At 42.4% G+C, this 27922-nt stretch overlaps 1 protein-coding gene across 2 annotated transcripts in view; it reads left to right on the forward strand.

Moving 5' to 3' along the window:
* LOC144521847 (plasma membrane calcium-transporting ATPase 1-like) overlaps positions 1-27184 on the forward strand; it is a 42471-nt gene extending 15287 nt beyond the window's left edge. The window contains exons 4-21 of one of the 2 annotated variants that reach the window (XM_078256474.1): positions 789-1046; positions 2413-2538; positions 3175-3360; positions 4920-4946; positions 9559-9696; positions 13528-13742; positions 14113-14355; positions 14711-14952; positions 15362-15599; positions 16512-16691; positions 17356-17443; positions 18407-18513; positions 18965-19156; positions 20312-20525; positions 21294-21505; positions 21997-22104; positions 24637-24825; positions 26358-27184. In XM_078256474.1, the coding sequence (XP_078112600.1) occupies positions 789-1046; positions 2413-2538; positions 3175-3360; positions 4920-4946; positions 9559-9696; positions 13528-13742; positions 14113-14355; positions 14711-14952; positions 15362-15599; positions 16512-16691; positions 17356-17443; positions 18407-18513; positions 18965-19156; positions 20312-20525; positions 21294-21505; positions 21997-22104; positions 24637-24825; positions 26358-26717 (3323 nt within the window). In that variant the 3' untranslated portion in view covers positions 26718-27184. The remainder of the gene's footprint in view (positions 1-788; positions 1047-2412; positions 2539-3174; positions 3361-4919; positions 4947-9558; positions 9697-13527; positions 13743-14112; positions 14356-14710; positions 14953-15361; positions 15600-16511; positions 16692-17355; positions 17444-18406; positions 18514-18964; positions 19157-20311; positions 20526-21293; positions 21506-21996; positions 22105-24636; positions 24826-26357) is intronic. The other variant, XM_078256475.1, reaches the window with a different exon arrangement.
* Positions 27185-27922: the final 738 nt, after the last annotated feature.

Below are 27922 nucleotides of genomic sequence, written 5' to 3' on the forward strand. Positions count from 1 at the left end.
TTCCTGAAGAGGCCCCGGGGGCCGCCTGTAGGCTTTTTTTAGTTTATAAAATGTACCTAAATTCACGAATATGTGCATGTAGGTTATTCCTACATACATTCCTGTAATCTGACGTTGCAACTTCTGCTGTGTTAGTGTATTATGTATCAGCTGGAGCGTGCAGCGCTACCGTTTGCAGAGCGTTATCGTTCAGCAGTGTGGATGCTCACATTGTTACACTTATAGTTATGGTTATAGTTATCGTTTTTGGTGTGGACGGGCCTTTTATTCGTATTGGACTCATTCACATAAAAAAATGATCACTGGTTCATATCCGTTCATATCCACTGTAAGCAAAGACTCCAGTCTGCAGCGTAGTTCATACAGTTCACTGATAAACAGAACTACACTGAAATAAATACATTACTTCAGTACCAAATAAAAGCTAAGATTCACTTTTATTTCTCAGGGGGGAGAAATATGCACACTCTCTGTTTCTGTAGGTTTTATAAGACAATGCTGTCTTTTCTTGTCCCTCTTAAAAAAACATTTCATTTCAAGGTACCAACTTGTTAAAAGAGAAAAGCGGAGAGCCACTGGGCCAAGCTGAGGCTTTTACGTCAAAGTAGCAGTGTGTCACTTCCACCCAAAGTTAGAGAGACTTGTTCGTAGAAACCGGAATCCACCTGTACAGTAAGGCCAAGGGTCACTTCCTGTCAGGCTGCACTGTTTGAGTGTGTAAAGAAGCAGGGGAACATACTGTACATTCAGAAAAAACTAAAACTGCAGCCTGCGTTGTCTCTGTTCAGACTGTGGCAAAGCGGCTGGCAGCTTCGATGCAGAGGATGAGGAGGAGGCTGGATGGATCGAAGGCGCTGCCATCCTGCTGTCGGTGGTCTGCGTTGTCCTGGTGACAGCCTTCAACGACTGGAGCAAAGAGAAGCAGTTCCGCGGCCTCCAGAGCCGCATCGAGCAGGAGCAGAAGTTCAGTGTCGTCCGAGGGGGGCAGGTGATCCAGATCAAAGTGTCCGAGATCGTGGTCGGAGACATCGCACAGGTCAAATACGGTGAGAGAACAAAAAGCATGCACTTATCTACAGCAGAGTTTACCACTGATTACTGGGCACCAAACTGCTGTACTTTTTCTGATACTGTAATATGTCCGTAGCACAGACGATCACAACTTTCTTAGGTACTAAAAGTTGACATCAAATCTTGTTGACTTGACAGTTTATGCAACTTTCTTTTTGTTTAATGAAAGAAAAGGGGGTTTTGTAGACAACCTTGTTTCTATTTATTTCTCAAAGTTATCAAAGGAAGTATTGTTTTGGTATCAGTACTGAAGTTCTGGACCCAGGGTCACTTCCCATCTTCCACCGCCAAAAAAACTCTTCTAGTGGTTTGTTTTTGGCAGGGTTACACTTCAAATTTTTTAAATGGCATGACATCTAGCTCTTGTTCCTTTTTAGTTTGAATGCATTTATTAAGTTATTTTGGACAAAAGCATCTAAAAAGTGAATGCAATGAATGTAGTGTAATGAAACTCTGGTATTCTATGGGAACTACTATTGAAAATCTTTAAATGGTTGGTTAGTTGTGTGTGTCTTTTGAGATTACATTCAGTTCATACTGCCACCACAAAATAAAGGAAGTTAAAAGAACCTTAACAGCAGTGTTTTTTGTCCCTTGTTGTTCTGGGTTATCCACAGATCCCGCTGTCAGCAGATCATACAGATTGTTTAAAGTAAATGTCTTGATTTAAAAGCTGCAGAGGAATTATTAAAGGTTTCTTATGGTGACAGAATAAGATAGAAATATAGTGTTGATATGTTCTAATAATAATAAACCAGTTTCTCTCTGTTTATATCTCAACATCACTATTTCATAATCACTAGAAAACCAAATTTGAAAATGTTTCCACCCTTTACTGCTGCTTTGGTTGATATTTTTCTAGGGATGCACGATATGAGGAAAATATCTCATCGCAGTTATTTTGACTTGCGATATGATTCACAATATTGGAGGGAATGATCATTTTTGTGTCTTTCTCATTTTCATTGAAAAATATTCAAATAATTTATAGTGTGATTTTTGAGAGAATCTGTACCAAACAAAGATTTTTTTTTCTTTTTTTTTTCTTTAGTCATTAGGATACGATTTGTAGGCCAGGACATCTCTGCAGCACCACAATACTCAATTCAGACTGGTTTGACACATATTTTGCCAAATATTGCACGCCCACCCCCCTTGCGATTTGGATATTGCACTACTCCATAATTGTGATTTCTATAAAATTGCGATTATATATATTTTTTATTTTGTGCAGCCCTAATTTTTTTTTTACGTGACAGACACGATGTAATGATGATGTAACATAACGACCGGATGGGTGAGCTGTCATTACAGTGGACCTGTGTGTTGTTGGTGTTCCAGGTGACCTCCTGCCTACTGACGGCGTCCTGATTCAGGGCAACGATCTGAAGATTGACGAGAGCGCTCTGACAGGAGAATCGGATCATGTCAAGAAGACAGTCGACAAAGACCCCATGTTGCTGTCAGGTGCTTCAACTCTTCTCCATTCACGTCAAATTACAGCCGGGTTCGGTGTGACCAGAGCTGTCACTGTCAGCTCTCAGCAGCCAGTTTCTGCTGCTGATTTTCATCTCTCTGGTTTTCACACCTACAGACGGAACAATACACCTCTTCCTACACTGAAATAATAATACAAATTTAAACCACCTAAAATACTAAAGAAATTTCAGTATTTTTATCTTAACATTATTTATCATGTAGCATTATTAATGTTTTTAACTATTCTTAACAACAGTGTAATGTGTCTTATTAAAATGAAGAGATGAAAACGTATCACGTATTGAAAACTGTTTATTGGTAGGCAATGTGCAACATATTCCACTCTCTTCTATGTAATTTCACAACAATGTGTTATGAAATGTATTCATTTTATTCCACAAGAAAGCAATATGTTCTGCTCTAAGCTGCACCCAATAACCAAGCGTAGGTTGCTATGGTTTGAGTAGTGTTTCTATGAGAGAGAGTGGAATATGACTACTATTTGACTGTTGTCAAAAATATAGATTTTTTTTCAATTTATATTTGCATTGAGTCACACTTCCAGTTCTCCAAGCCTCGCATCTAATACGGCAGACAGACTAAACTAATTATTCTCTCCCTCAGGTACCCATGTGATGGAGGGCTCTGGCAAGATGTTGGTCACCGCTGTAGGTGTGAACTCTCAGACTGGAATCATCTTCACGCTGCTTGGTGCTGCTGAAGAAGATGATGGTCAAGGTGAAGGTGACAGTGAGGAGAAGGCTGAGAAAGAGAAGAAAGAGGAGCGGAAAAAGAAGAGGGACAAGAGAAGTAAGTTCAGAATATAAAGCGATCTGTTAAGTCTAAAGAGGAACAGGATGCTGCTTACCAGTTCTCATCATAATTCCCTGTTTAGGTCTTCATTAAGAGTAGTACAAGTTGACATTTGTAGATCACAGACATAACAGAACTGAGAAATGTCCCCTCAGCCTGTAAAGTTGGACAGAGTTCATATTTCACTTCAACAACAGCACTGTGCGCCTGACCATTAGAGGTAAACACCTAAAAGTCGCTCCACATCAGTACTGTTTTTTAAAGTGGCGATTTTCTGTCACTCTACCGTCTCACAGAGCAGATACACTTTTATTATAAGATAACATATTTTTTCACTTTGGATGAAACCCCGCCCCCTCCATATGACGAAAGCCTCGGGGGCTGTGTTGGTGGATTTACTATAGATAGATAGATAGTTTCCCTATGCTTTCATGCTACAATAATTTCAGAAAATAAGCCAAACATGTGCTTTCCCACGCTGTGACAAGAGTGCGTAGATGAAGCATAAGTTGTTTAATTTTAGCAAACTTTACTGAGAACAATGAACGCTAAACAGCATCACCAATCTGCTTTAGCCGGATATTCTCTGGTCTAGCTCAGCAAAAACCGTGAGCGTGTCACTTACTTCCGAGCCTAACTGCAGATTTCCACCGAATGCGGACCGGCTCCGCTGCGTATAGGCTGCGTGCTCCGCCGTCCGTCAATACCCACCAGGGCCGGATTTGTTGCGGTAGGGCTGCGGCCATGACTGACAGCTGAGGTCACGAGGACGCACGAGATCTCGCGAATTCAGGTAGAACAGAACCACAAAACCAACAACAGTTTGTTTCCATCCAGAGGAGTAGAGGGGAAACAACCCTGTGCTGTGTTTTCAAGGTGTAGTGCAGGGAAATATGATCCGCCGTGAGCACGGTGTATTTTATTTTGAAAATTAACTGGATGTTTTATTTTGTTTCTGTGCTCGACTTCCTGTCCCGCATCTGCCGTGTGCTGAATTGCTGCGGAGCTCTCCGGCGTCCGGCAAAAATAGAAGCTCTGCGTATCTGCTGGGACGGAGTCGGATTGCAGCCGTTCTGCAGTCAGTGAAAATACACACATTGACTTTAATGGAAACCTAATGACTCCGCCGCCGTTCCGGAGCGGATCCGTAGACGTTTCGCAACCGGTGGAAATTGGGGGTCAGCCTGTTTTGTAACCGGCAGACTACCCACAACTTTCTCTTCACCTCTCCTGTTCAACTGACTTTAGCAGTTTGGATAACAGACACTCGGCTGTCCTGCTGTTATTACAGACGTGAACTAACAACAGGCGCTTTGCCGTGTTCACGGTGGCGCGTCACTGCAGAATGAATATAGGGGAAACGCTGGATGGGTATTTGGCATTATTTTTGGCATTCAAATATTATTTTTGGCCTGGCGGAAGTTCCCATTGGCCTGGCGGCCTGTGTAATTGTACAAAGGGAACACTGATTATGTTTGTTTTTTTGTGTGTGGCTTTTTTTTAATGTTTTGTTCCATATGTATGACTAACTGCTGTTGAATGTTTTGCCTTTATAGGTAAAAGGGATGACAAAGGAAAGAAAGGTGAGCAGCACATCACTGCTTCAGTACTGTGAGTTTCCGTATATGACTCGGAGTAGATGTGAAGTCTGGCTGATTTAGCTGTACTTGTGTCACTGTGGACTGTTCCTGGTTTCCTCGTGGTGGTTTTGAGCTGAAGAAGAGCAGCTTTGTAACATTAGTTTTGTCCATTGAGTTTCCATCCTGTTCATGTTTTTATTCATCTGTGTATACAGCATACGTTACTGTGTTCTGTGAGTGAAGGATGGAACCTGTGGAGAAGACAGACTGTCATCATTCAGATAGTGTCAGACAGTCAGAGCTGATTAGTTATCTCCTAATGCGTGTCAAGGTGTTTCTCTACCCAATTATGTGGTAAGGCCAGCTCCAAATAGCTTAATTAATTCATAAATCTAATCATAAATACACAGACCTACTCACACTCATCCCACATGAACTTATGCCACAAATTCCGTTAAAGGGGGAATTTGGGCTAAAAACTACATAACCGGACATGTTCCAGCAGAAATTGGGGCGAAATGAACATCTACAACCAAGATTACAGCTTTCCCTGACGTTAGCATGTAGCTACATGTAGCAGTGTATGTAATGTAAACACTGCAGTAATGTGCCTGGAGCAGATGGCCATATAATGAAAGTTAGCTTGAGCCGAGAGTGGAAAAAACTGTATACGGTTTAAAATCTGAGTTTTTTTCCTCACCGGGATTACTTTCACATACGTTTACCTCATTATTTTAAGTTCTGGTTACGTTTAATATGAAGAGCCGACATTATAACATTATATATATATATGTATATGTATGAATGACAGAAAACACAGAAAAAGCACAATAGGTCTCCTTTTAAATCTAAATTTTTAAAGCTTTTGCTTGTCTGAAGGTAGGGCTGGGCGATAGGGAGAAAATCAGATATCACGATATTCTTGACCAAATACCTCGATATTGAAGCGATATTCTAGGGTTGACAATTGGTGCTTTAACAAAATATCTTCACACTTAGATTTTAGACAAATAATCATCAGTAATGTAGATATAATGTCTAAGTGGGGAAAAGGCAAATAATGGAAAAGGACATCATTTCACTGTAATGCAGCCATTAAAACCAGTAAAAGACAACACTTTTGCCATATTACAATATCCAAAATCTAAGACGATATCTAGTCTCATATTACGATATCGATATAATATCAATATACTGCCCAGCCCTATCTGAAGGTGTGGCTGTGTTGAGTTGGCTGCTTAATGAGGAGACCTTTGTAGGGCTGCACGATTATGGCCAAAATGATAATCACGATTATTTTTGATCAATATATTGATCACGATTAATTATCACGATTATTTAACCAAAACAAATGTTGTCACATAGGCTAATTATAACTGCTTTCACATCCATATTGTGCTACATTCCTCCTCTGTTGAAGGATACTATGAAGGAGTATGCCATTTAAGTTGTTGTGCGACCGCTTTCCACACATACGCGTTTGCCGTGAAAAGATATAGGCAGCACAATTTTCTGTTCACATTAATGGCGCATGTTAAAATCCGGTGCCAATAGGGCCCAGTATCTGTCGGACGGAATAGCAACGCGGATTACGGTGCCACTTAAATGTCTGCATTGCGCTCTGATGCTCCAAAACAGACGTTAGAGGCACCAGAAACATCGCTGCATGTCACGCTAGTAAACACTAATAACACGTTAGCTACAGTAGTAACTGGATTAAACACGGCTAAAATGCTGACAGCTAAACGGTGTAGTGTGACTGGATTTCACTGTAGAGGATTAAAACAGCGGGACGTACAACAGTCTGGCGCTAAAGCTATGAGCTAAAAGACACAAACTAGCACTGCTGCACTGGTGGTCACTGCTGTTGTCTGAAAAACAACACAGACGGGACAACATGTTGCATTTACTGGTAAACCTCGTGACGACTTATGACCGACTGCTATCCGTTGTGGAATTTTCCTCACGTTACTCTGTCCTCGGTCCTCTGTGACCGTCTACATCTAAACTAAGCTGCGCAGTGCAGGGAACAACTCTGATTGGCTCATGGAGGCACGTGATCAGAGAGTGGTTTACGGAGCTTTGAAAAAGAAGAAAAAAAAAAGAAAAAAAACTTTGATACAGAGCGTTCTATGAACGGAATGAAGCATTTTAAATATCGCTCGATCACGTGAATTTGATCGTGGGAAGCCGTGATCGTGATTAAAATTTGATTAATTGTGCAGCCCTAGACCTTTTGTTTAGGTTAGATTGACAAAATGGTACAGTGTATCCTTCATAACAGGACATTTATGTTGTATAAATCAGTACAACATGATCTTCTTTGCTGTTGCTGTCTTTTAAGCCAATACGGGCTATGCACCATGCGATGCAGGACAATTAGATCAGTCAATCGAAAAACCCATGTTGGTTTATGAGAGGTGGTTCTGATCAGGCTGGTCAGAGATCCTGCAGGAGATCAGGGGTCTCAGGTGGACCTGGTCCTGGCTCCTTGAGCTCTGTGTGGCCCCACACGGTGCAGTGTATGTACCTGTGGTCTGAGCAGCAGCAGCAGGTGCTCCTGAGTCTGTTGATGGTGATTAGGACCAAGAAGATTATCGGCCTTAAGCTCGGCAGCTGCTTTCTTCTCCTGCCTGCTGCTGCTGCTGCCTGTCCACTAATAACCTCATTACTTAGCTGGGATCAGCACGCTCACACACACACACACACACACACACACCTGCAGATACCCTCACTCTCTGTCACAGAGCTACAGTGTCAGTTGATTCTGTTTGTAGGGTGGTTTATTTTTACCATGATGATCCAGTGGGAACAGAGAGAGACGATGTAGTCTGGTTGGTTGATTAGTTTGTTTGTTAGTAGGTTATTTTGGAGGTCTGCTCGGACCTCTATATATAGTCCATGAAGGTAACCAACACAGCACTATAAACCCAGACTGGGATTAGACGGACACCCCCTACCCGTTCATGGCCCCACCCTCCACTGGTCACCCTGTCACAAACTCTGACTTTTCACTCCGTTAACACTTTTAATAATGACTAACGATCATAATACTGATGATTTGTTCACGATGACAAAATGTCAACTTAGATGTCTGTTGACATGTCTGTTCATGAGTGATGGACGAGTATGAGCTGCACACTGACATCACCATCCTCAGGTCCTGCTGTGGGATTAATAGGAAAAGTGGTAGTATATTTTAGTGTATGATTTTAGTGTTTTTTTGAGATAGTTGGGTCATTATTTAATTTAACTGCTTAGACACATGCCTTTATTTGAAATTTGACCGATTTAATGCTATCAGCTAAACAGTTTAAAAACATTATTAAAACATAAATAAAAAGTTTAGAATTTGTTTTTGCATTGTAAAAGAAAAATAGGCTATACAATTTATTTCTTAAGTGCTAATTAACTTGGTAGTTCTAACTCTGCACTAGTAAGTTGCATTTAAGCTCTTTTTTTCCTGCTAAGTTTGTCTCTACTGGACGGTGCTTACAGCAGAGAGCTACGTCCACGTGACGCGTGCCACTATATCGATGAGGATTGGCGGGTTAAACCTGCCTTCCTACACACAGAGTATGCTCGGCAGACACACAGCGGGGGATGTGTTGGAGACGAGACAGCTGCGCAAGCGGTTCCAGGAAAGTGACTGCATGGTTCTGCTACAATGCACGGAACATCGTGGCTGCGCGAATAGTACAAGTCTGCAGCTGTCCGCAGACGCGAAGCGCAGAAAGTACGCCCGAGCGTCCTGGACGGGTGAACTGGAACTCCGTTGCCTGCTTAATGGTTAGCGGTTAATGATCGGTTAACGAGGGTCAGCTATCGGTCAGGGGAAGAAAAAAAGTAAATTAGCATTCATACTTGTTTTTACAAGCATACTAGATCATATTTTACTAAGGACCCTCCCTGTTTCCTGGGCAGCAGTCGGCTCCCGTTTCAGTTTGCTGTTGATGCAAACTCAACATTTCCATGTTTATCTCTTTCAGTATAATGTACATTTCCACAGAGCAACAGTAATCAGTACAACAGCAGAGTCGTGTCATTCTCACCTCTTTTCTCTGTTTAACACTAAGTCTACTCACTGATTGATTCCAGTTGGTTTTACGTTTCCGATTTTACCATCGCTGTTAAGTTACCGTCAATGAAACTCAACTCTTCCTGCAAAGGTTTCACATTAAACACCTTTCACATTAAAAGCCTTTAATGGAAAAATCCATCCCTTTCCTTGCAGGCTTTTAATTTTGAAATATCTCCAGGAAGTGTTGATTTTATTAACAGCAGCGATTGGGAAAGAAAAATATATATATATATATATATATATATATATATATATATATATATATATATATATATATATATATATATATATATATATATATATATATATATATATATATATATATATTATCAATTGTCTGAATTCTTTTTTCTGTTTTTAACTGGTTATTATTAAAGACTGAACCATTATTTGAATACTGGCTTTAATTTAAGAATGTATGGTAGACCATTATAAATAAAATTGACTTGACTTGAAGTGTCAGAAGCAGCAGTTTTGACAGGTTTGTGTCTAAACACTTGAATGTTGTTTACTGACTTCCTGTGTCCTCTGTAGGGAAAAACAAGGATGGAGCCACGGTGGAGATGCAGCCGCTCAACGTGGACGGAGAACCAAAGAAAAAACTACCAAAGAAGGACAAGTCGGTCCTCCAGGGGAAGCTGACCAAACTGGCTGTGCAGATCGGCAAAGCAGGTACGAGCAAAGACTCGGATGAATGATGAACAGAGTGTTAATTTCACAGTGATGTAGACCTCATGTGACTGTTGAACACCACCTCGCTGCTGAGCGGAGTCCACATTTTTCTGTGCTCTTCCACAATGAAACAATCCACTGGACATTCATTATAAAGGTGAAGCTGCCACATCTGGTGGACATGACCGATTAGTTGACTCAGAACAGGAACCATCTTGTCCACCTTGTTCAGTCCTTTGTTGTGTTTAGGTCTCCCCGTGGTCTATTACCGCTTACTCCATGATGTGTGCTGAGCTTGTTGGACCCGACATGTGTTCGACACGTTTGTAAGGATCAGGGCCATTATTTATCAAGCATCTCATAGTAGGACACCAGTTTGTATACATATATTCAGTCCTATTTTCAGGACTAGTAGGAAAGGCATTTTATCAACTGAGCTGATATTTATTTCCAGAGGTGTCCTGAATTGTTAAGTCCAGGGCTCCAGACTAACTTCTTTTCACTAGGAGCACAGTGGCCCCCAACTGAAAATGTTAGGGGCACAACCAGAAAATGTAGGTGCGCACACCGTAAATCAACATGCTAACCACATTTTCACATTTCTACTAATTTCCACTGTATTACTAATCAATACTTTGATAATAGATGCAGAAATTGGCAATGGCCATTGTAAAAAGCCACCAAAAAATTATGCACTTTTGAAGATGCAACATAGAAGGTAAACCGACAGGACCATCGCTGTCATGACAGTACAAATATTTAAAAAAGATACCATACATTCAGAATTAAAATAAAAAGTGCTTAGTAACCTTCCGGTCATTTCACAGTTAAAAACAATACTTAACAAATGTATGTAATCATTAGGGGCACTGGCCAATAACATTCCACTAGAAGAAGTAGCCCTAAACAACTTGTGCCTTTACTCACTCCCCCTCAGAGCAGATCCTCCTGTGTTCCACTAGGACAGGGGTCATCAACTACATTTTTCCAAGGGCCAGAATTTTTCTAAGCAGACACTCCGGGGACCGGACTATACCTAAAACGCCTATTCTTGTTCAATATTTTCACTTTCTAACTGAAGTAATGCTATATTTTTTTTACATGGATTAGTGTGAGCAAACTCCTTTAAAACATGGAAACTCCATAATGATAACTGGCTTTTTAACTAGAAAATGATCTCAGACTAGGAGGCAGTTCACTGAGGAGTGATGGTTAAAGTTTTATTATGGAACCGTCGTTGTAGTAGGCAGCGTCCTAATTGGTGGAAAATGCTTGCAGAAAGAAAGGCCTGTTGTCAGGTAAAAATGTCACTGTCAAATGGGCTGAAGCGAAAAGTTGATGTGGAAAACCCAAGCTTTAATGATGAATGGACTGATAAGCAGGCCACGCATTCGTCTTGTATGCCTCATTGGCAATGAAACGATGCTGTTGCAAAATAATACAACCAGCATGATGCTGTTGTATCAAGGATAAAGAACGCAAAAATAATGATTGCGTCATTCACGTGCATATTAAGTAGCCACGTGCATCTGTTTTGGTCTTAATACATCCATAGATTTACCGCTCCAGCGGCGAGGATGGTTTGTTCAGCCAGCAGTTAAGTTTACAAGAATTTGTCCAAATTTTAAGATTCGTGGCAAACTAAGATAAACCGTTACACTACAAACCGACAGCTCTTGTTTTAGCTTGTTTGTAAACAAATTCTATTTGCAGAGTAGAGCTGTGTTTGTGCAGCGCGGTGGACAAGAGCGGACTGTGCAGACAGAGCAGATTAAAATATTTCTTCCTACATGTTTATGCCTGTAGACAGGTGAGTGCATTGATAAGTATTGACTTTTTACTCACGAAAGGTTTTATTTTAGCCTACTTACAGTAACGAGACTAGCGTTAGTTCATCTGCGCCAGCGGTAATCTTGTCTGTATCGTTCCCAGTCAGGTACTGCGTGTTGTAACGCACACACCTCTCGGCTCAGCTGTGTGTGTGGAGCGAGGGCATCCGGAATCCAGAATCCCGGCATGTGAATAGAGTTGCAAATACAGGGGGCTAGGTTTGTGCTCTACTTGTGTAATGTAATGTTACCTGCTTTAAATGCTTGAAATGCTAAATACCAGAACGCATTTTTTTCCCTCTTCACATTTTCTGAATTCATGATTATTCTGCGGGCCGGACTGAAAGCTTTGGCGGGCCGGATGTGGCCCGCGGGCCGCCTCTGACTCTGAATCATCATCCGACCGTGACACTAGACTCTGGCACTAGCATACTAGCTGCAGGTCGAAAGAACGAGTCAATAGTTTGCTTGCTCATTGTTCAGACGCACATAGGTTGTGATACGTCTCCTTCCCACAGACGTTTACGCTCGCTCGATTATCTCTAGGACCCTCCCCCTCCACACATTAGCCACTTACAGTGGCCATTGCCTATCCTTCTCACGCTCATTGGCCTGCCACAGATTCCGGATTCATTGACGCGCGTCTTCCACGCTAAACGTGTTTAAAAAAAATAAATAAAAGGGGGCAAATTTACTGGTCGCACACTCTCAAATTTTGGTCACAAAATGCGACCATTTGGTCGCAGTCTGGAGCCCTGAAGTCTGGTTCGGACCAAAGATTCAGGACGAGACAAAATCGTTTTAGAACACTGCAGGGAGAAGTTGCAGTGGTCTGAACTGGCCCGCCTCAGCTCAACTCAGCCTGCGACTCAGATTTTCAAGTGGCTGGTTTTCAGAACGTTAGGGATGTCACATGTTTCAACAGCCAATAGCGAAGTCAGCTGGTCAAGTCAGTTACACGCTGTCAACTTGGTCCGAGCCTCGACGACTGCCTGCAAGCACAGTGTATGGTTGAGCGAGCTAGAGATTGACTGAATAGAGAGAGCGGCGTTAGAACAAAGCAGCAAATCAGAAAAATAAAAGGCTTTTCGACGTGTCATCACTACTACAACATTCAACTGTCGCAAGTATCTCACTAGCTCTATCCACATTCATATTTTAAGACGCTACAAATGATAAATCCAGCTACAAAGAAAGTCGGAAGTACAAAGAGTCGTTGCTATGGAGAAGATAGACCATCTCATCTAGTCACATTGGTGTAAAGTGGCAGGTTTTAGAACGTTGCAGGTTGGCACATCGCAAGTAGTTGCAAGTTTTAACTCTTCTCGTCGCAAATCTTTGTTCTGAACTGGGCTTTAGGAGTTGATAAAATTAGCTTATCAAAAGATTTTGACTGCTTTTTGGCAGAAGTTTAAGGGGGAATTTGTCCTGGGCATAATGCTACAATCTGTTGCTTCAAACTACCACAAGGCATCATAATTGTTACTTTGTGAGAGTGTGGTTAAACAGTGACGTCCCTCTCCCTCCCAAGTATCCTCCTCCTGTATGAAAGTCGGTGTAGAACGCTTACGCAACAATAACTCTGTCCTACTCAGAGGTAAGACCTTAACTTGGAGTTTAAAACACGCCCAGAACACTCTTCACTGCTCCTTACTGTACACATGTGTAGCAGAGCAAATTGCAATAAATACACCAGCATTTTTTGCACAAAAGTTTAATTCTTACAGCCACGTTTTAAGATGTAGTATTGTCTGTACTGTCATATGTGTCCTTCCTTCATGTCCTAAGATGTTTTATGTGGCTTTTATGTTGATTCTTAGAATGGTTTCGCTGTTACGTGTTTGTGTTGTGAAGCAACCGACTGTAGCACAATGCCCAAGACAAATTTCTCCTTGGGGACAATAAAGTGTATTCTTTTCTATGATCAGGTTTATAGCTGAACTAAACTTACTATGTCTGTGTCTCTCTCTTGCTGTTTCTCTGTGTCTGTCTATGTCTTCAGGTCTATTCATGTCGTCTCTCACTGTCCTCATCCTCATCACTCGCTTCCTAATCGATACCTTCGTGATTCAGGGGGTCGACTTCACCAACGAGTGTCTGCCCATCTACGTGCAGTTCTTTGTCAAGTTCTTCATCATCGGCGTGACGGTGCTGGTGGTGGCCGTGCCCGAAGGTCTCCCTCTGGCCGTCACCATCTCCCTGGCCTATTCAGTCAAGGTCTGTTTGGATATACAGCATTACATAGCCACTCTGAACGTATGCAGTATGTCTGCAGCGTGCCAGCCTGAAAACAATCAGTCAGATCATGTTCTTTTCTTGATCCTATTTTAGGTTTGGGACATTAGGTTAGTGTTATCGAAACAGACATTGGTTTTACGTCTCATATGATATGTCAAATAACAGTTCTAATGTCTTTTTTAATATAATTTTTTCACCCCTTTGGTTAGAGCAGTGACCCCCCTCAGAAAACTACTAATGGACCCATTTGACCCCCTCCAGACAATCATGGAGCAAACGCTGTTCATTCTTTTAGTAAATTTCGAATAAAGCGCTCAGGTAACGCTACTTGCCTTTTTTTTTTTTTCAGAAAATGATGAAGGACAACAACCTGGTCCGCCACCTGGACGCATGTGAGACGATGGGCAATGCCACGGCCATCTGCTCCGACAAGACGGGCACGCTCACTATGAACCGCATGACAGTGGTGCAGACCTACATCGCAAGTCGCTACTACAAAAAGTTGCCAGAGCCGGATCTGATCCCTGCCATGGTCCTGGACCTGCTAGTCCAGGGCATCGGGGTCAACTGCGCCTACACCAGCAAGATTATGGTGAGCTGTAAAAATAGCCGTCCATTCGGAGAGCTCTGTGAGTTAAGCATTTGGCTGAGAGAGCCGGTTGGTTTGGAGGGCTGTCACAGGAGCTCAGGACTCATCTGATCATTGCCTCCTGGATCTACAACACAGATCACAGCACATACATGATACCGATCGGTTTCCTCTCCTGTCATATGAGTGTATTCGACTAAGAATTTCTTAACTCGAGGAGAACCCTAGTTAGATTGATGTTATTGTCCTGTGCTGCTGCATTTGCGAGTTTAATCCCCACACATGATTTGCTGATTTGTCATTAAAATCTAAAACTTGTGCTGTGAATTAACATCCTGTCTGCTGCTGCTTCCTGCAGCCGCCAGAGAAGGAGGGCGGGCTGGCTCGCCAGGTGGGAAACAAGACTGAATGTGCCTTACTGGGATTCTCCCTCGACCTGCGCCGAGACTACCAGACAATCCGCAACGAAATACCAGAAGAGAGACTGTTCAAGGTCTACACCTTCAACTCTGTGAGGAAGTCCATGAGCACGGTGCTAAAGAACCCCGATGGTAGCTACCGAATGTACAGCAAGGGGGCTTCTGAGATCCTGCTCAGGAAGTAGGTTCACTGCTGCTGGGCACACAGCTCTGTGATCAGTTAGATGATGATTTAAATGACCCTTTTCCCCTCTTACCCGCCCCGAGCACCGAACCTGGGGGTAGAGGGCCTTTTCCGTTGCTGCCCCCTCCCTCTGGAACTCTCTCCCCCAACACGTCAGACTTTCCACATCACTTGCTAACTTCAAAACCCATCTGTTTAAAGCTGCTTTAAACCTGTAACCAACTTAGCTGTTTCTATTTGTTTCTATGCTGTTTTGCTGTACCTTTTTAATATTTATCTCTAGTTATTATTGTTTTTTATACTGATCTTGTTGTTTTTCTTTGTTTTTACCTTGTAAAGTGCCTTTGTGTACCTTTTTTTAAAGCGCTATATAAAATAAATGTATTATTGTTTTCTGTGGTTCCAGGTGTTCTAAGATCGTGATGGGGCCCGGCAAAGCCAAAAGCTTCAAACCTCGGGACCGAGATGACCTGGTTAGGAAGGTGATTGAGCCGATGGCGTCAGAGGGCCTAAGAACCATCTGCCTGGCCTACAGAGACTTCCCCGCCGCTGACGGAGAGCCTGACTGGGATGATGAGGCCCACATCCTCACCAACCTCACCTGCATCAGCGTGGTCGGCATCGAGGATCCCGTACGACCTGAGGTATGTCAGACCTGTCTTTACAAAGGGACACACGGAGGCAACCAGCCAATCGGTGTAAAAATACACAGCATGATTCACTACTCACAGAGCATCTGAAGAGGAGCTCCCTGAAACACTATCTTCTGTTCTTAATTTTTAAGACTCTTCCGTGTTTGATCTAAAAGTACTTCATGAGGCTTTTGAACATGTGAAATCATGGCCTGCATTTTATTTAAGCATCCTAAATTAAAGAAATCAGCCTGACAGTCTGAGATGGAGGTCAGACAGACGTTCTGTTGGAGGAGAGATGTTTTGGGAACGCTTTAAAGGACGGTTCGGTGCAAAATGAACCTAGGGGTTAATAACACGTGTTCCGAGTCGACCGATCTCTGGGATATATTTTCATGCTAATCGAATGCGTCTCAATCTTGAAACAAGCTACAGCAAACCAGTGATTAGCTGCTAACGCTAGCCTTCATGGCAGAGGGTAAATATCTATTTCTACACCACTAACAAGGCTCAAAATATCACCCCACTTCCACGGTAGCATAATGAGGGTCCCTACATGTAAACAGAAGCATTGAGAACTTTGTAAGTGTACAGACAGTTTAGGGACCATCATTATGCTGCCGTGGAAGTGTGGTGATATTTTGAGCCTTGTTAGTGGTGTAGAAATAGATTTCTTTTTACTTTACTCTCTGCCCCGAAGGCTAGCGTTATAAGCTAATCACCGGTTTGTGCTAACTTGTTTCAAGCTAGACACATTCGATTAGCATGCAAACAGAACCCAGAGAACGGTCGACTTGGTACACGTGTTAGTATCCCCTAGGTTCATTTTGCGCCGGAATTGTCCTTTAATGAAATGTGAGAATATTAAAAGATACTATTCTGACAAATAATGTTTGTATGTTTTTCTTTTGATGTTCTCATCAGGTACCGGAAGCCATCAGAAAGTGCCAGCGGGCCGGGATCACTGTCCGCATGGTGACCGGAGACAACATCAATACTGCCCGGGCCATCGCTATCAAATGTGGCATCCTGCAACCTGGAGACGACTTCCTGTGTATCGAGGGCAAAGAGTTCAACCGGCGGATCCGCAACGAGCTGGGAGAGGTCAGACGAACCCAGAACTGACCAGAAGACAGCAGTGTCTGTTATTAACAATCTACTCTGAATCTAGCACTCTAGATGTAATGTCCCCATGACATTTCTTCTAGCTCCACCTTCAGGTCAACTTTAACAATTTTAGCTCCTACTGGCAAGACTTTAATACAAGTCCAATCATCAGGATGTAGTTTGTTCATAATGTGGCTGTAATAAACACTGCAGCCTCTTTTTAGCTGTTTAATAAAAGTGAGTTATTTTCTGTTTGATTTTAAATGGTTTCAGTTGCCTGAAAATGTAAAACTATACAGATTCAGAAGGGTCTTAATAAAAAATAGATGATTTTGTGTAGCAGACTTTTTTATTTTTCTTATTTCCTGCCCTAAGAAAATAATAAGACCTAACAAGATCAACTCACACAGAAACTTTGAAGACTGGGTGCGGGATCCTTAATGTGGATAATAATATATAAAGGTGATTTGGACAATTTTGGACTTATTTCCTGCACTGGAAATGTTCTCGCAGCCCCCTTTGATTCTCTTATGAGCCCTTGTAGGGGCACCCACCACTGCTTTAGGGGACACTAGCCGCAGTTTAGTCTGCTAAACTGATTTTAAATGAATGTTTTGCAACTAATACTTAATATTTATGTCTTCTCTCTCTTTCTGTGCAGATTGAGCAGGAGCGTATTGATAAGATTTGGCCGAAGCTGAGAGTCCTCGCCAGATCATCTCCAACGGACAAACACACACTGGTCAAAGGTTAGAAACACACTAACCAGGTCAAAGAGGGCAGGGGGAGACAGACAGACATAGGGGTTAAACAGGCTGGGGACTAAGACAGGTAAGACATAGGAAAGATGTATTTTGTAAAGCACAATTTGTACACTTTACTTGCATGTAAACATCCATGATTAGAAGACACAATTAAGAGGGAGTAAAAGAAAATGTGATCGTATATAGAAATTCAGTGGCAACCCTGATTTATAAAATCAAAACAAAGGCATAAAAACTAGGGGTGACCCCAAATATTCGATGCTTCAATCAAACTTGCAACCGCTTGCCAGTCTGCAACGTTCTGAAACCTGCCAGTTTACACCAATGCGATACGACGAGACAGTGTATCATCTTCATAGCAACAACTCTTTGTATTTCTGTTATAACTTCCGACTTTCAGGCTTTTTTTGTAGCTGGATATATCATTTGTTGCGTCTAAAATTCCACCGGATGCATGTATTTTCGCTGATGTCCGTTACCTTCCGCTTTCTTTGTGTTGGAATGCTAAACTCCGGTGGATTTGTGAGGACTATGGTTAACTGCTCCTCAGATCTCTGCAGGGTAAATCCAGACAGCTAGCTAGACTATCTGTCCAATCTGAGTTTTCTGTTGCGCGACTAAAACAACCTTTGAACGTACACGTTCCACCAAAACAAGTTCCTTCCAGAGGCTATTTTGCAGCGGCACCATGCGGAGCTTAGCGCCTCCCATGACGATTGTGATTAGTTTAAAGAAATTCCAATAAACCAGAGCACGTTTTTCTCCTATCCTGGAATGCTGTGTGGAATAGTCAGACCCTCCTTCACAGCCCTGTGGAGGAGGGTCTGGCAAAGCGAGACTACTCTCTAGTGACTCTGATATACTGTGCTTGCGAGCGCTCGTTAAGTGTGTGTGTGTGTGTGTGTGTGTTATAAGTGTGTCTCTGCTGTGTGTCTGTCGTCATCTCAGGTATCATCGACAGCACTGTGCTGGAGAAGAGGCAGGTTGTTGCGGTAACTGGAGACGGAACCAACGACGGCCCCGCCCTCAAGAAAGCGGACGTTGGCTTCGCCATGGTAAAAGATTGTCGCTCATGTCATCAAACTGCTGCTTCTAGCTAACTTTGTAACATTTATGACTTCATTTATAAAACAGAAAATAAAGTTATCAGTGCATTAATAATGATGATGGAATTTTTTTGTTAGCAAATTCTACGTTTTCAAGTTAAAAGAAACAAAACTAATGTCCAGATGATTGTTAAATTTCCTCTTGTCCTCTGCTGTGGCCCCGCCCCGTCAGGTTATTTAAACATTTTTGATGTTTCTGTCATGTTCTGATCCAGAGCAACCAGGAGGTTAAAGGACTGTCAAAACATTTGGGGATCCACTGATAGTCAGCTGATCCTGACAGATGACAGATCTAACCTATGTGAGGAGTCCTGAACCCCTGAGACCAGCCCTGGTCCTGGCTCGCAGCCAGGTTCAGTGCAAGGTTTCTGTAAGCTAACCTACATGCTGTGTTCTGCAGGGTATTGCCGGGACGGATGTGGCGAAGGAGGCGTCTGACATCATCCTGACAGACGATAACTTCAGCAGCATCGTGAAGGCCGTGATGTGGGGCAGGAACGTCTACGACAGCATCTCCAAGTTCCTGCAGTTCCAGCTCACCGTCAACGTGGTCGCCGTCATCGTGGCCTTCACCGGAGCCTGCATCACACAGGTCAGAGCCACCGGACGCCTCCGCTGCTGCTGCCTACATTAGGGGTGGACAAAATAACAGTGGCTTAACAGTCTAGTCCAGTCCAACTGACAGCTGTCGATAAAATCCATTTTAACAAAAATAAATTATCACATTACAAATCTCAATTTTTTTATTTGTCAGCTCCTTTACACACATAAACATGAGCCCCGTCTCTGTGCGTAACGAAGTGTTCTTCCTGCATGCCTCTGCTTATCGCCTCATTGACGCTGATGAGATTTACTCCTTAAGTATTAAAATGTGGTATTGAAAGACATTTCAAGACGAATCAGGTGCGGACAGTGTCCGAAGTTGCCCTTTCTCACATGTTGCACACAAGACAGAGTGTCCTTCTCCGATGCTGTCTCACCTACTGGAAATACTACATTTTGGCAATTCTCTAAATTGATACGGTAGAAATGCTTAATTTTGAGTCTGTATGTAGTCAGAGATGGCCTGAACTCAAACATACTGTATCATTCATTGTCAGAAATTATGGAGAAATGTTTAACAGCACCTTGACTATTTAGAATTGTAGCTAATCAAGGTGCACAAATGTGAGACCATTTTGTTGATTCTCCAAATTAATACAGTAGAAATGCTTGATTTTAAATCTCTATATGGTCTGAGTTGTCCTTAATTTAGTAATAGTCAGGATTTTTTTTTCCAGCCCCCAAAATCAAAGAATAATGTAATATCCGTGATAGTTGATTTTTTATTTTTTTATTTATTTATTTATTTTTATTTATACAGGACAGAGGTAACATGTTTTATACTTCCTGTGGATAAAATCCAATTCATATTTTTCCTTATATGTACAGTATTTAGTGTATATTTTTGTTAACACCTTATTTTGAAAAGCAGTTGTCATCACATCATGTGTATCCTGGGCTGTTTCAATGCATTTACTATAAAGGTTAGAATACAGGGGCGCTCCAAGAAATGACCCATGAGCTACACCAGACTGAGAAAATGTCTCTTAAATTAGAAATCTCTTTTTTCCCCTCCTTTTCAACACAACAGAAAGCATATAAAATGACATACAATCAGTATTACCTCTAAAATCAAATACTGTCAATAAAAAAACTTGACTCTAGAGACTCATCAGAGACTGTGTGTCTGTGTCTGTCTGTCCAGGACTCTCCTCTGAAAGCTGTGCAGATGTTGTGGGTCAACCTCATCATGGACACCTTCGCTTCACTGGCTCTCGCCACCGAGCCGCCCACCGAGGCGCTGCTGCTCAGGAGCCCGTACGGCCGCAACAAGCCGCTCATTTCCCGCACCATGATGAAGAACATCCTGGGACACGCCGTCTACCAATTGACTGTTATCTTCACCCTGCTCTTCGTAGGTCAGTGAATGCACCACAGCTTCCCCTAACTTGTGGAAAAAGTCAAAAAATATCCTGACTACGAAGCACTTAAAATAATCATTAACTCATTATTGGTGTGTAAATGAATGGAATTTGGATGCTACAAAGATAAATTGATTAATTGTCAACTATTAACTTAATCGCCAACTATTTTGAGAAAAGTAAAAATTCTCTGATTGCAGCTTCCTAAATGTGAATATTTTCTAGTTTCTCAATCATCAGAATCAGAATACTTTTAAGTTGCAGTTGCTCCCAGTCAGATTCAAGGTAAAAATAAGAGTCTGGAAAAAGCTAGTCAGTAAGTGTATAAAAGGAACAAAGAGTGCAAGAAATAAAAAGTTAAGTAGAAGTAAAGTGACATTAGGTTAAAATATGAGATTGGGTTTAAAGATTATGTTGCTAAAACAATGGATTGTACAAATGCTATTTTAGTGCTGTGTCAACATAAATAAAGTACAGTGTAAATATATGTAGCAGCAGTGAATAAATTGTACATAATGGTTTTCTTCACAACTCTGTGACCGTAAACTGAAATATCTTTTGAGTTGTGGACAAAACAAGACATTTGAGGATGTCATCTTGGGGCTTTGGGAAAAACTGATCGACATGTTTTCACCATTTTCGGACATTTTATAGACCCAACAACTAATCCATTTATCAAGAACATAATCAAATCGTCCGTTGCAGCCCCAATGAAGAGATTTAGTTGATTTCTTCCTTTGCTCTCTTCGACTCTCCCTCTCGCAGGCGAGAAGTTGTTTAACCTCGACAGTGGCAGGAACGCCCCGCTCCACGCCCCGTCCTCGGAGCACTACACCATCGTGTTCAACACATTTGTCCTGATGCAGATCTTTAACGAGCTCAACGCCCGCAAGATTCACGGCGAGAGGAACGTCTTCGAGGGCATCTTCAACAACCCCATCTTCTGCTCCATCGTCCTGGGAACCTTCATCATACAGGTAACCTGTGAGGGGCCGAGGCAGTCGCTTCACCGGGTCATACGAATACGAAAAATGTTATTGTAAAAACTTTCTTCGGTTTCACCAAGAATACAAGAGAGACAGGACGTTACAAACAGTACATAGCCAAGACGGACAATACATTTCATAAAAAGTGACTTTACAAAGGTTACATTTACAAAAGTAAATAAATAGATAAATTTAGCCTACTAAAAATGCATTCTGTGCATAAAACCTGCAACACTGAAGTCTGCCTCGCCCTACATTCCATTTTTAAGTACGGTTCCCAGTGTTATTTAGCACCTTCACAGCATTGGGGATGAAGGATTTTTTAAAGATGTTTCTATTTGCTGTTAGTACTCTAAAACGCCTCCCTGAGGGTAGGAGTTCAAATTTGCTGTGTAATGGATGGGATGGGTCACTAATAATTTACAGTGGAAAAGGGGGGCAAAAGAGTCCCTGTCTCTGTCTCTCTCTCTTTCCCCCTGCAGGTCGTCATCGTGCAGTTTGGTGGTAAACCGTTCAGCTGTGTGCGGCTGAGCCTCGATCAGTGGCTGTGGTGCGTCTTCCTGGGTCTCGGCAGCCTGCTGTGGGGACAGGTGAGACACCGTATACCATTATGGACAGGAAATGATGGGAGGTGGGGGTGACCTACTTCAGAGGTTACTAGCCAGACTTGAACTGGGGACATTGTGATTCAGTAGTCTCGCATTGCCAGACTTTACTCCACAGTGCTATGGCTACACCACAAATGCATTGTGGGATAGGAGAAAAAAACCCGCTCTGGGTTGTTTGCATTTCTTTAACCCAAATCACAATCGTCTTGGGCAGCGCTAACCTCTGGACGCAGCGACGGTGGCTGTTTAGGTGGAACATTTTCACCCCGCAAAAGAAAGCGCCACGTACAATATGAAATGAAGTTAACTGTTCACACAATACAGTAACGTGAGCAATTTAAATTAGCGGATACATGGTTAAACCTCATTAGCTCTTACCAGTGTATCGCTGTGTGTACTTTGTCTGCAGCAATCCCACCAATCAGTCCCAAAACGTGCCAGTTAGAGAGGAGATGCCGTGAACATATTCTTTGTTAATCTTGACAATCATTCCCTGCCTTGTTGCACAATCTAAATTGACTTCAAAACTTGCCGTTTTGAGCGTGTAGCTAGCTCGAAGTTTGTTGTTATTGACCGTGGTGAAGGGATTTTGAGAACAGCAACACACAGAGGGCCCTATTTTAACGATCTGAAACACAAGTATCAAACGCCAAACATAAGTAGCTTTGTGGGCGGATCCAAAATGGGTTGGTCTGAAGTAGCTACATTATGCATAGTTGTGGTTTGGGCGTAACGTGCAATAAACCAATCATCTCTCTCTCTCTCTCTCTCTCTCTCTTCCCCCCCCCCCCTCCCTGCAGTTTACAGAAATTCATAGCCTACATGTCATATATTAAATATGTAGGTGTCACATATATACTATTCTAATACAATACTAAACAAATCTGTAATTTTGGGTTCCTAAGTGATTGTGAGTCCCTCAGGCTGTGGCAGACAGATCCATATTTAGCTGTCAGTGGAGCTGCTGTCACCTCTCCTAGGAGAACTTCTGGAGTCTTTTCTGGTGTTAACTTTTTTTGGCTATTTTTCCAAGGTGTAAATCTCTTAGTGAACGTAGTTTTTCCCAGTGGAGGAGGAAGTGCATCTCTGTCTGACCCAGTAGGTGGTCACTGAGCCTGTATTTAGTCAGGATCCGTCTCTTCTTCGTAACTCTGACAGTGTGCAGATACTCTGTCAAATAACAATTTAGTCTACTTTGTTTGCTTTCTCCGATGTTCTAAATATTGGTCTTTTGAATGATTCATAAGAAGCTCATCCCTGTGTATTACCGGATGTCCAGTGACAGTGCAGCATGGAGGCACTCAGAATGCCAACGCACGCCATGGTTAGGATCTCAAAAGCCAACCGTGTCCATTCCACCAGTGCAAAGCGGAGCCGTAAAAGTGTAAGCACAGCCAAAAAAGGCTATTGACAGTATATTCTGATTTACAGGATAACAAAAGTAGATATCCATAAATCCCTCTGTAATTGTTTTCCTATCTAATATGTGAACACAATGAAAAAAGAATTTTGAACCTGGCTTTATCCAATACTCAGATTTCGTTATATATATATATATATATATATATATATATATATATATATATATATATATATATATATATATATATATATATATATATATATATATATATATATATATGCAAATTAGTGCATATTTAATTAGATAATGCCTAATTTGCATATTTAAACATTAAATTACAGAAAACTTGTAATACATTTTTTTTCTCATCTTAATGTAAGTAATCAACTGGGAGAGTTTCATGGTGATATCTGCTAGTTAAAATGTTTACCCTATTCACCTGTATTGTCTCGCCTTAAAATAAGCGCCACTGACTTTAGACCAGGTTTTTCCTGGTCTGTGGCGCAATGGTTTTCTGAAACTGCAAAATAGCACCAGGGAACGTTTGCGCCGGAACATTCCTCCTGTTTTTGCTGAACCGCCCTCGGGAGCGCAAGTTCATTCCCTAATTTACCGACGTGAGTCTGTGGAGGGAAAAGTCCGCTGTGCGTCGGGTGCAAAAATAGGAATGATACATGCGTCGGTGTACAAAGTCAATTGCGCTGGGTGCAAGATAGGGCCCAGAGAGCAGAAGGTCAGGGATAAAGCCCGTTGGTCCAGACCATTTCCACAACAGCTGGTTTTGAACTAAAGATCTGTCAGTGCAACTCAACACTTCTCTAAAGGTTTCACCCCAAAAGCCTTCCAACAGCTAGATGAGCTTAATTCCACTGAAAAGGGATTTAAAGAAAACTAGGAGTGAGGGGAGAGAGTTTACATCAACAGTGAATTAAAACAGGGCGCTCTTAGTAAAATATGATCTGAAATATCGATAAACCAGGGGACACAAATAGAAATGACTCCCTGGATCTCTCTGTAGCTGACCATCATTATTAGACAATAGAAACTGTTAGTAACATGTTGAGGGAACAGGAAGTGCCGCTGTTGTGTGTGTGTGTGTGTGTGTGTGTGTGACACTGGGGTGTAATGTTTGTGTCGGCCCCCGCTCTCAGCTGGTGTCCAGCGTCCCCACACGCTGGCTGCGGTTCCTGAAGACGGCTGGTCACGGCACGCAGCAGGAGGAGATCCCCGAGGCGGAGATGGAGGAGATGGAGGACCAGGACGAGATCGACCACGCGGAGATGGAGCTGAAGAGGGGCCAGGTGCTCTGGTGCCGCGGCCTCAACCGCATCTCCACGCAGGTACGGTTCCTCCTTCAAAAGGAAATGTGTCCACTCTGACGACGAGATTCAGGAAATGGGACTCTGACAAACAATGTATATCATTACAAGCAGCTTAAGCCTCCAATCTTTCCGCATAAACATCACTTTTACATAAATCTTTTCAAATGTCCACACAAGTGAACAGGAAGTTTAAAAAAAAAAAAGTACTCCACTGCATTAATTGCTGTAGCCAATGGCAGAGGGATCTTCTTCTAACCAAACGGCTGCCTGTTGGTCTGCACAGTGCGGTTTGTTTCTATCTGTAAAGCGGAAGATTTGTTTATTTTATAATCCTTATCATTTTAAGAGAACTATCTGCAGTGGCTGGTTATCCAGTGGTCTGTCAGGAGGATAAAAAAGTCAGTCGATTTCAATTTCGACTTTCTTACTTTCATGAAGCGTTTACTATGGGCCAAGGAAGAACCCATTACATTTGGGAGTGGATCCCTATCACAGGCAGATACAGGCTTTATTTTTCACTTTTGTTATCATTGCGAGATTAGGCATTTGTGCTGCATTCATGTGGTGTCTGAATAATCGGAAATGAGTTCACGACTGGGAGAAATTCCCACTGCATTAACATTGTGAGATAAGACGTATTTGGCGGAGGTCGGCGCTCTCAAGGCCCTATTTTAACGATCTTTGAGCACGGCCTGAAGCGCCTGGCGCAGGTGCGTTTAGGGCGTGTCCAAATCCACTTTTGCTAGTTTGACGGCGGGAAAAAAGGGTCCGTGCGCCGGGCGCGTGGTTCAAAAGGGTTGTACTTAGTGTCTTCATTAATTCATAGGTGTGTTTTGGGCGTAACATGCAATAAACCAATCAGAGATCATCTCCCATTCCCTTTAAAAGCCAGGCGCGTTTGGACCTTGGAGCATTGCTATTATGATGGTGGATTTGCACCGTAATATTTTATTTGTAATCGTGTGTGTGTGTGTGTGTCAAGCACACTGTGCACGAGCCCAGGCACATTTTACTAATTTGCTGTTAAAATAATGAAATGCTGCGTTGTTGACTTTAGACCAGGTTCTTGTTGGTCAATGGCGCGATCACTTCCCGCTGCCTCAAGATAGCAATACGCCCAGAATGCACCTGAACACACCTCACTGTAAGACCAGCACGCCTACGGGTGCAAAAAATGAGCACAGGTGAATTTGCTATTTAAACTGTGTCGGTCTTAAACTAGCAAAGACACTTGCGTCAGGCTTTGCGCTGCGCCGGCTGCCAGATGGGGCCCTGAGAGGGCTCTCCTAGTTGTAATATGTGTTTCCCTCTGATCGGGGAGGCTAATTTCTGTTGACTTGAGTTTGGACTCAGAGACAAATAAGTGAAACTATTTCAGTCAAACTGAAGTTTATTTGGAAGGCTTTGAGATGCATTTTGCTGCTTGCTCTGATATAAGTTTGTATCAGAGCGAGCTGTTGTTATGATCCAGAAGGGACACCGTTGAGAATAAGACAATCCTTCCACACATTAAACCCTGAGCCGACTGTTTTTTTCCCCTCGTCTTTCAGATCCGTGTGGTGAACGCCTTCAGAGACAGCGTGTCTCCCTACGAAGGTCTGGAGACGCCCGAGTCTCGCAGCTCCATCCACAGCTTCATGAGCCACCCTGAGTTCCGCATGGAGGACTCGGTGAACCACATCCCCCTGATCGACGAGGCCGAGTGCGAGGACGACCCTCCCATCAAACGGAACTCCATGGTCCTCCCGCCGCCACTGACCGGACTGTCCACCCTGCCCCCTCCCTCGCCCAACCAGAACAACAACGCCGCAGAGCACACCGCCCCGCTGCCTGGCATGATCGCGCCCAACTCAGTGGGGCTGTCGCCGTGTCCGGGGAGCCCGATGCACAGCCTGGAGACGTCACTCTGAAGCCCCCCGCCCAGACCTGACCACTTCCTGTTATCATGGTCTGTTTGTACTGGGTTTTTAACGGCGAGAGTCAACTGGTTATTCTGAGATCATTTTAAAAAAACTATTTTTTAAAACGGACTCTTCTGATTGGTTCTCGTCAGGAGATCACCTGCTGTGTTTTTTTTTTTTTGTTGTTGTTTTTTTTTAGAATCCAGGAAGCAGAAATGTGTCCAGATTTGTTTGTGTGCTGAGCGGCAGCGGCGCGTTCACACAGACTGACGTTTCCTTCTTGACGTTAATAGACATGAACTCTGCATTTGTTGTTTAGGAGAAGCGTGTTTGTGAGGTGATCGATCAGTTATCAGTTTCTGATCTGTAAATATATTGATGTTGGTGTTCAGACGTAGTCTCAGCTGATGTGAGCTGACGGTGAGGCGGTCGGGTTAGTTTTGTGTCGAGGTTTAAGACTGAAATGTTTAGTCAGTCAGCTTTAATAAGGGGGGGGGGGGGGTATTCTTACAGAGATGGATGTGTGTGTGTGTAGACAGAAACGTTTTGAGTAAATGTCATTGGATTTTATTCTAGCATTTTTGTAAAGATGTTTTAGGTTGTTGTCGTTTTCAAAAGATGTCAAACAGAAGTTATTAAAAGTTAGTAAACTTCCAGAGCAGGTTGTTTGTGACGCAGCTTCACATCAGACGGGAGAAGAAAACGTTACGGTTCGATTCCTCTTTTGTCTTTGATATCAACATGCTGAAGCTCCGCCTCCTTCCTGATGAATGTATGACATCATAGATCCTGCCCCTTTCAGGCTCCGTCTTATTTATTACATCATACAAAAGTCATAAATAAGAGTAAAAGAAACCATAGTGGGGGCTTCAGCTCCCATTTCAACATGATTTATTTCTGACAATCAGGGATGAATACGTTAAATAAGAAACAAAGTCAGTCTTCTGTCATTTGGGTTTTTAGGCACAACTTTAGGCTTTTCACAAAAACATCCATGAAATATTAACCCAATTAAATAATATAAGGATGAACGTCCTTATTTAACTCACAAAAGAGTTTTTCCAACTTTCTAAACGTGTTTCATCATAATTTTACAAGAAAGTATTTCCAGATCGTAGTTCCATTAGAAAAAGTTGTAATAGTATAAAAATAAAGTTGCAGAATACAATATTTAAAGTTGTAATACTATGAGAGTAAAGGGAATTTTCGGTATT

Source organism: Sander vitreus, chromosome 8, assembly GCF_031162955.1.
Source record: "Sander vitreus isolate 19-12246 chromosome 8, sanVit1, whole genome shotgun sequence".
Lineage (NCBI taxonomy): Eukaryota > Metazoa > Chordata > Actinopteri > Perciformes > Percidae > Sander > Sander vitreus.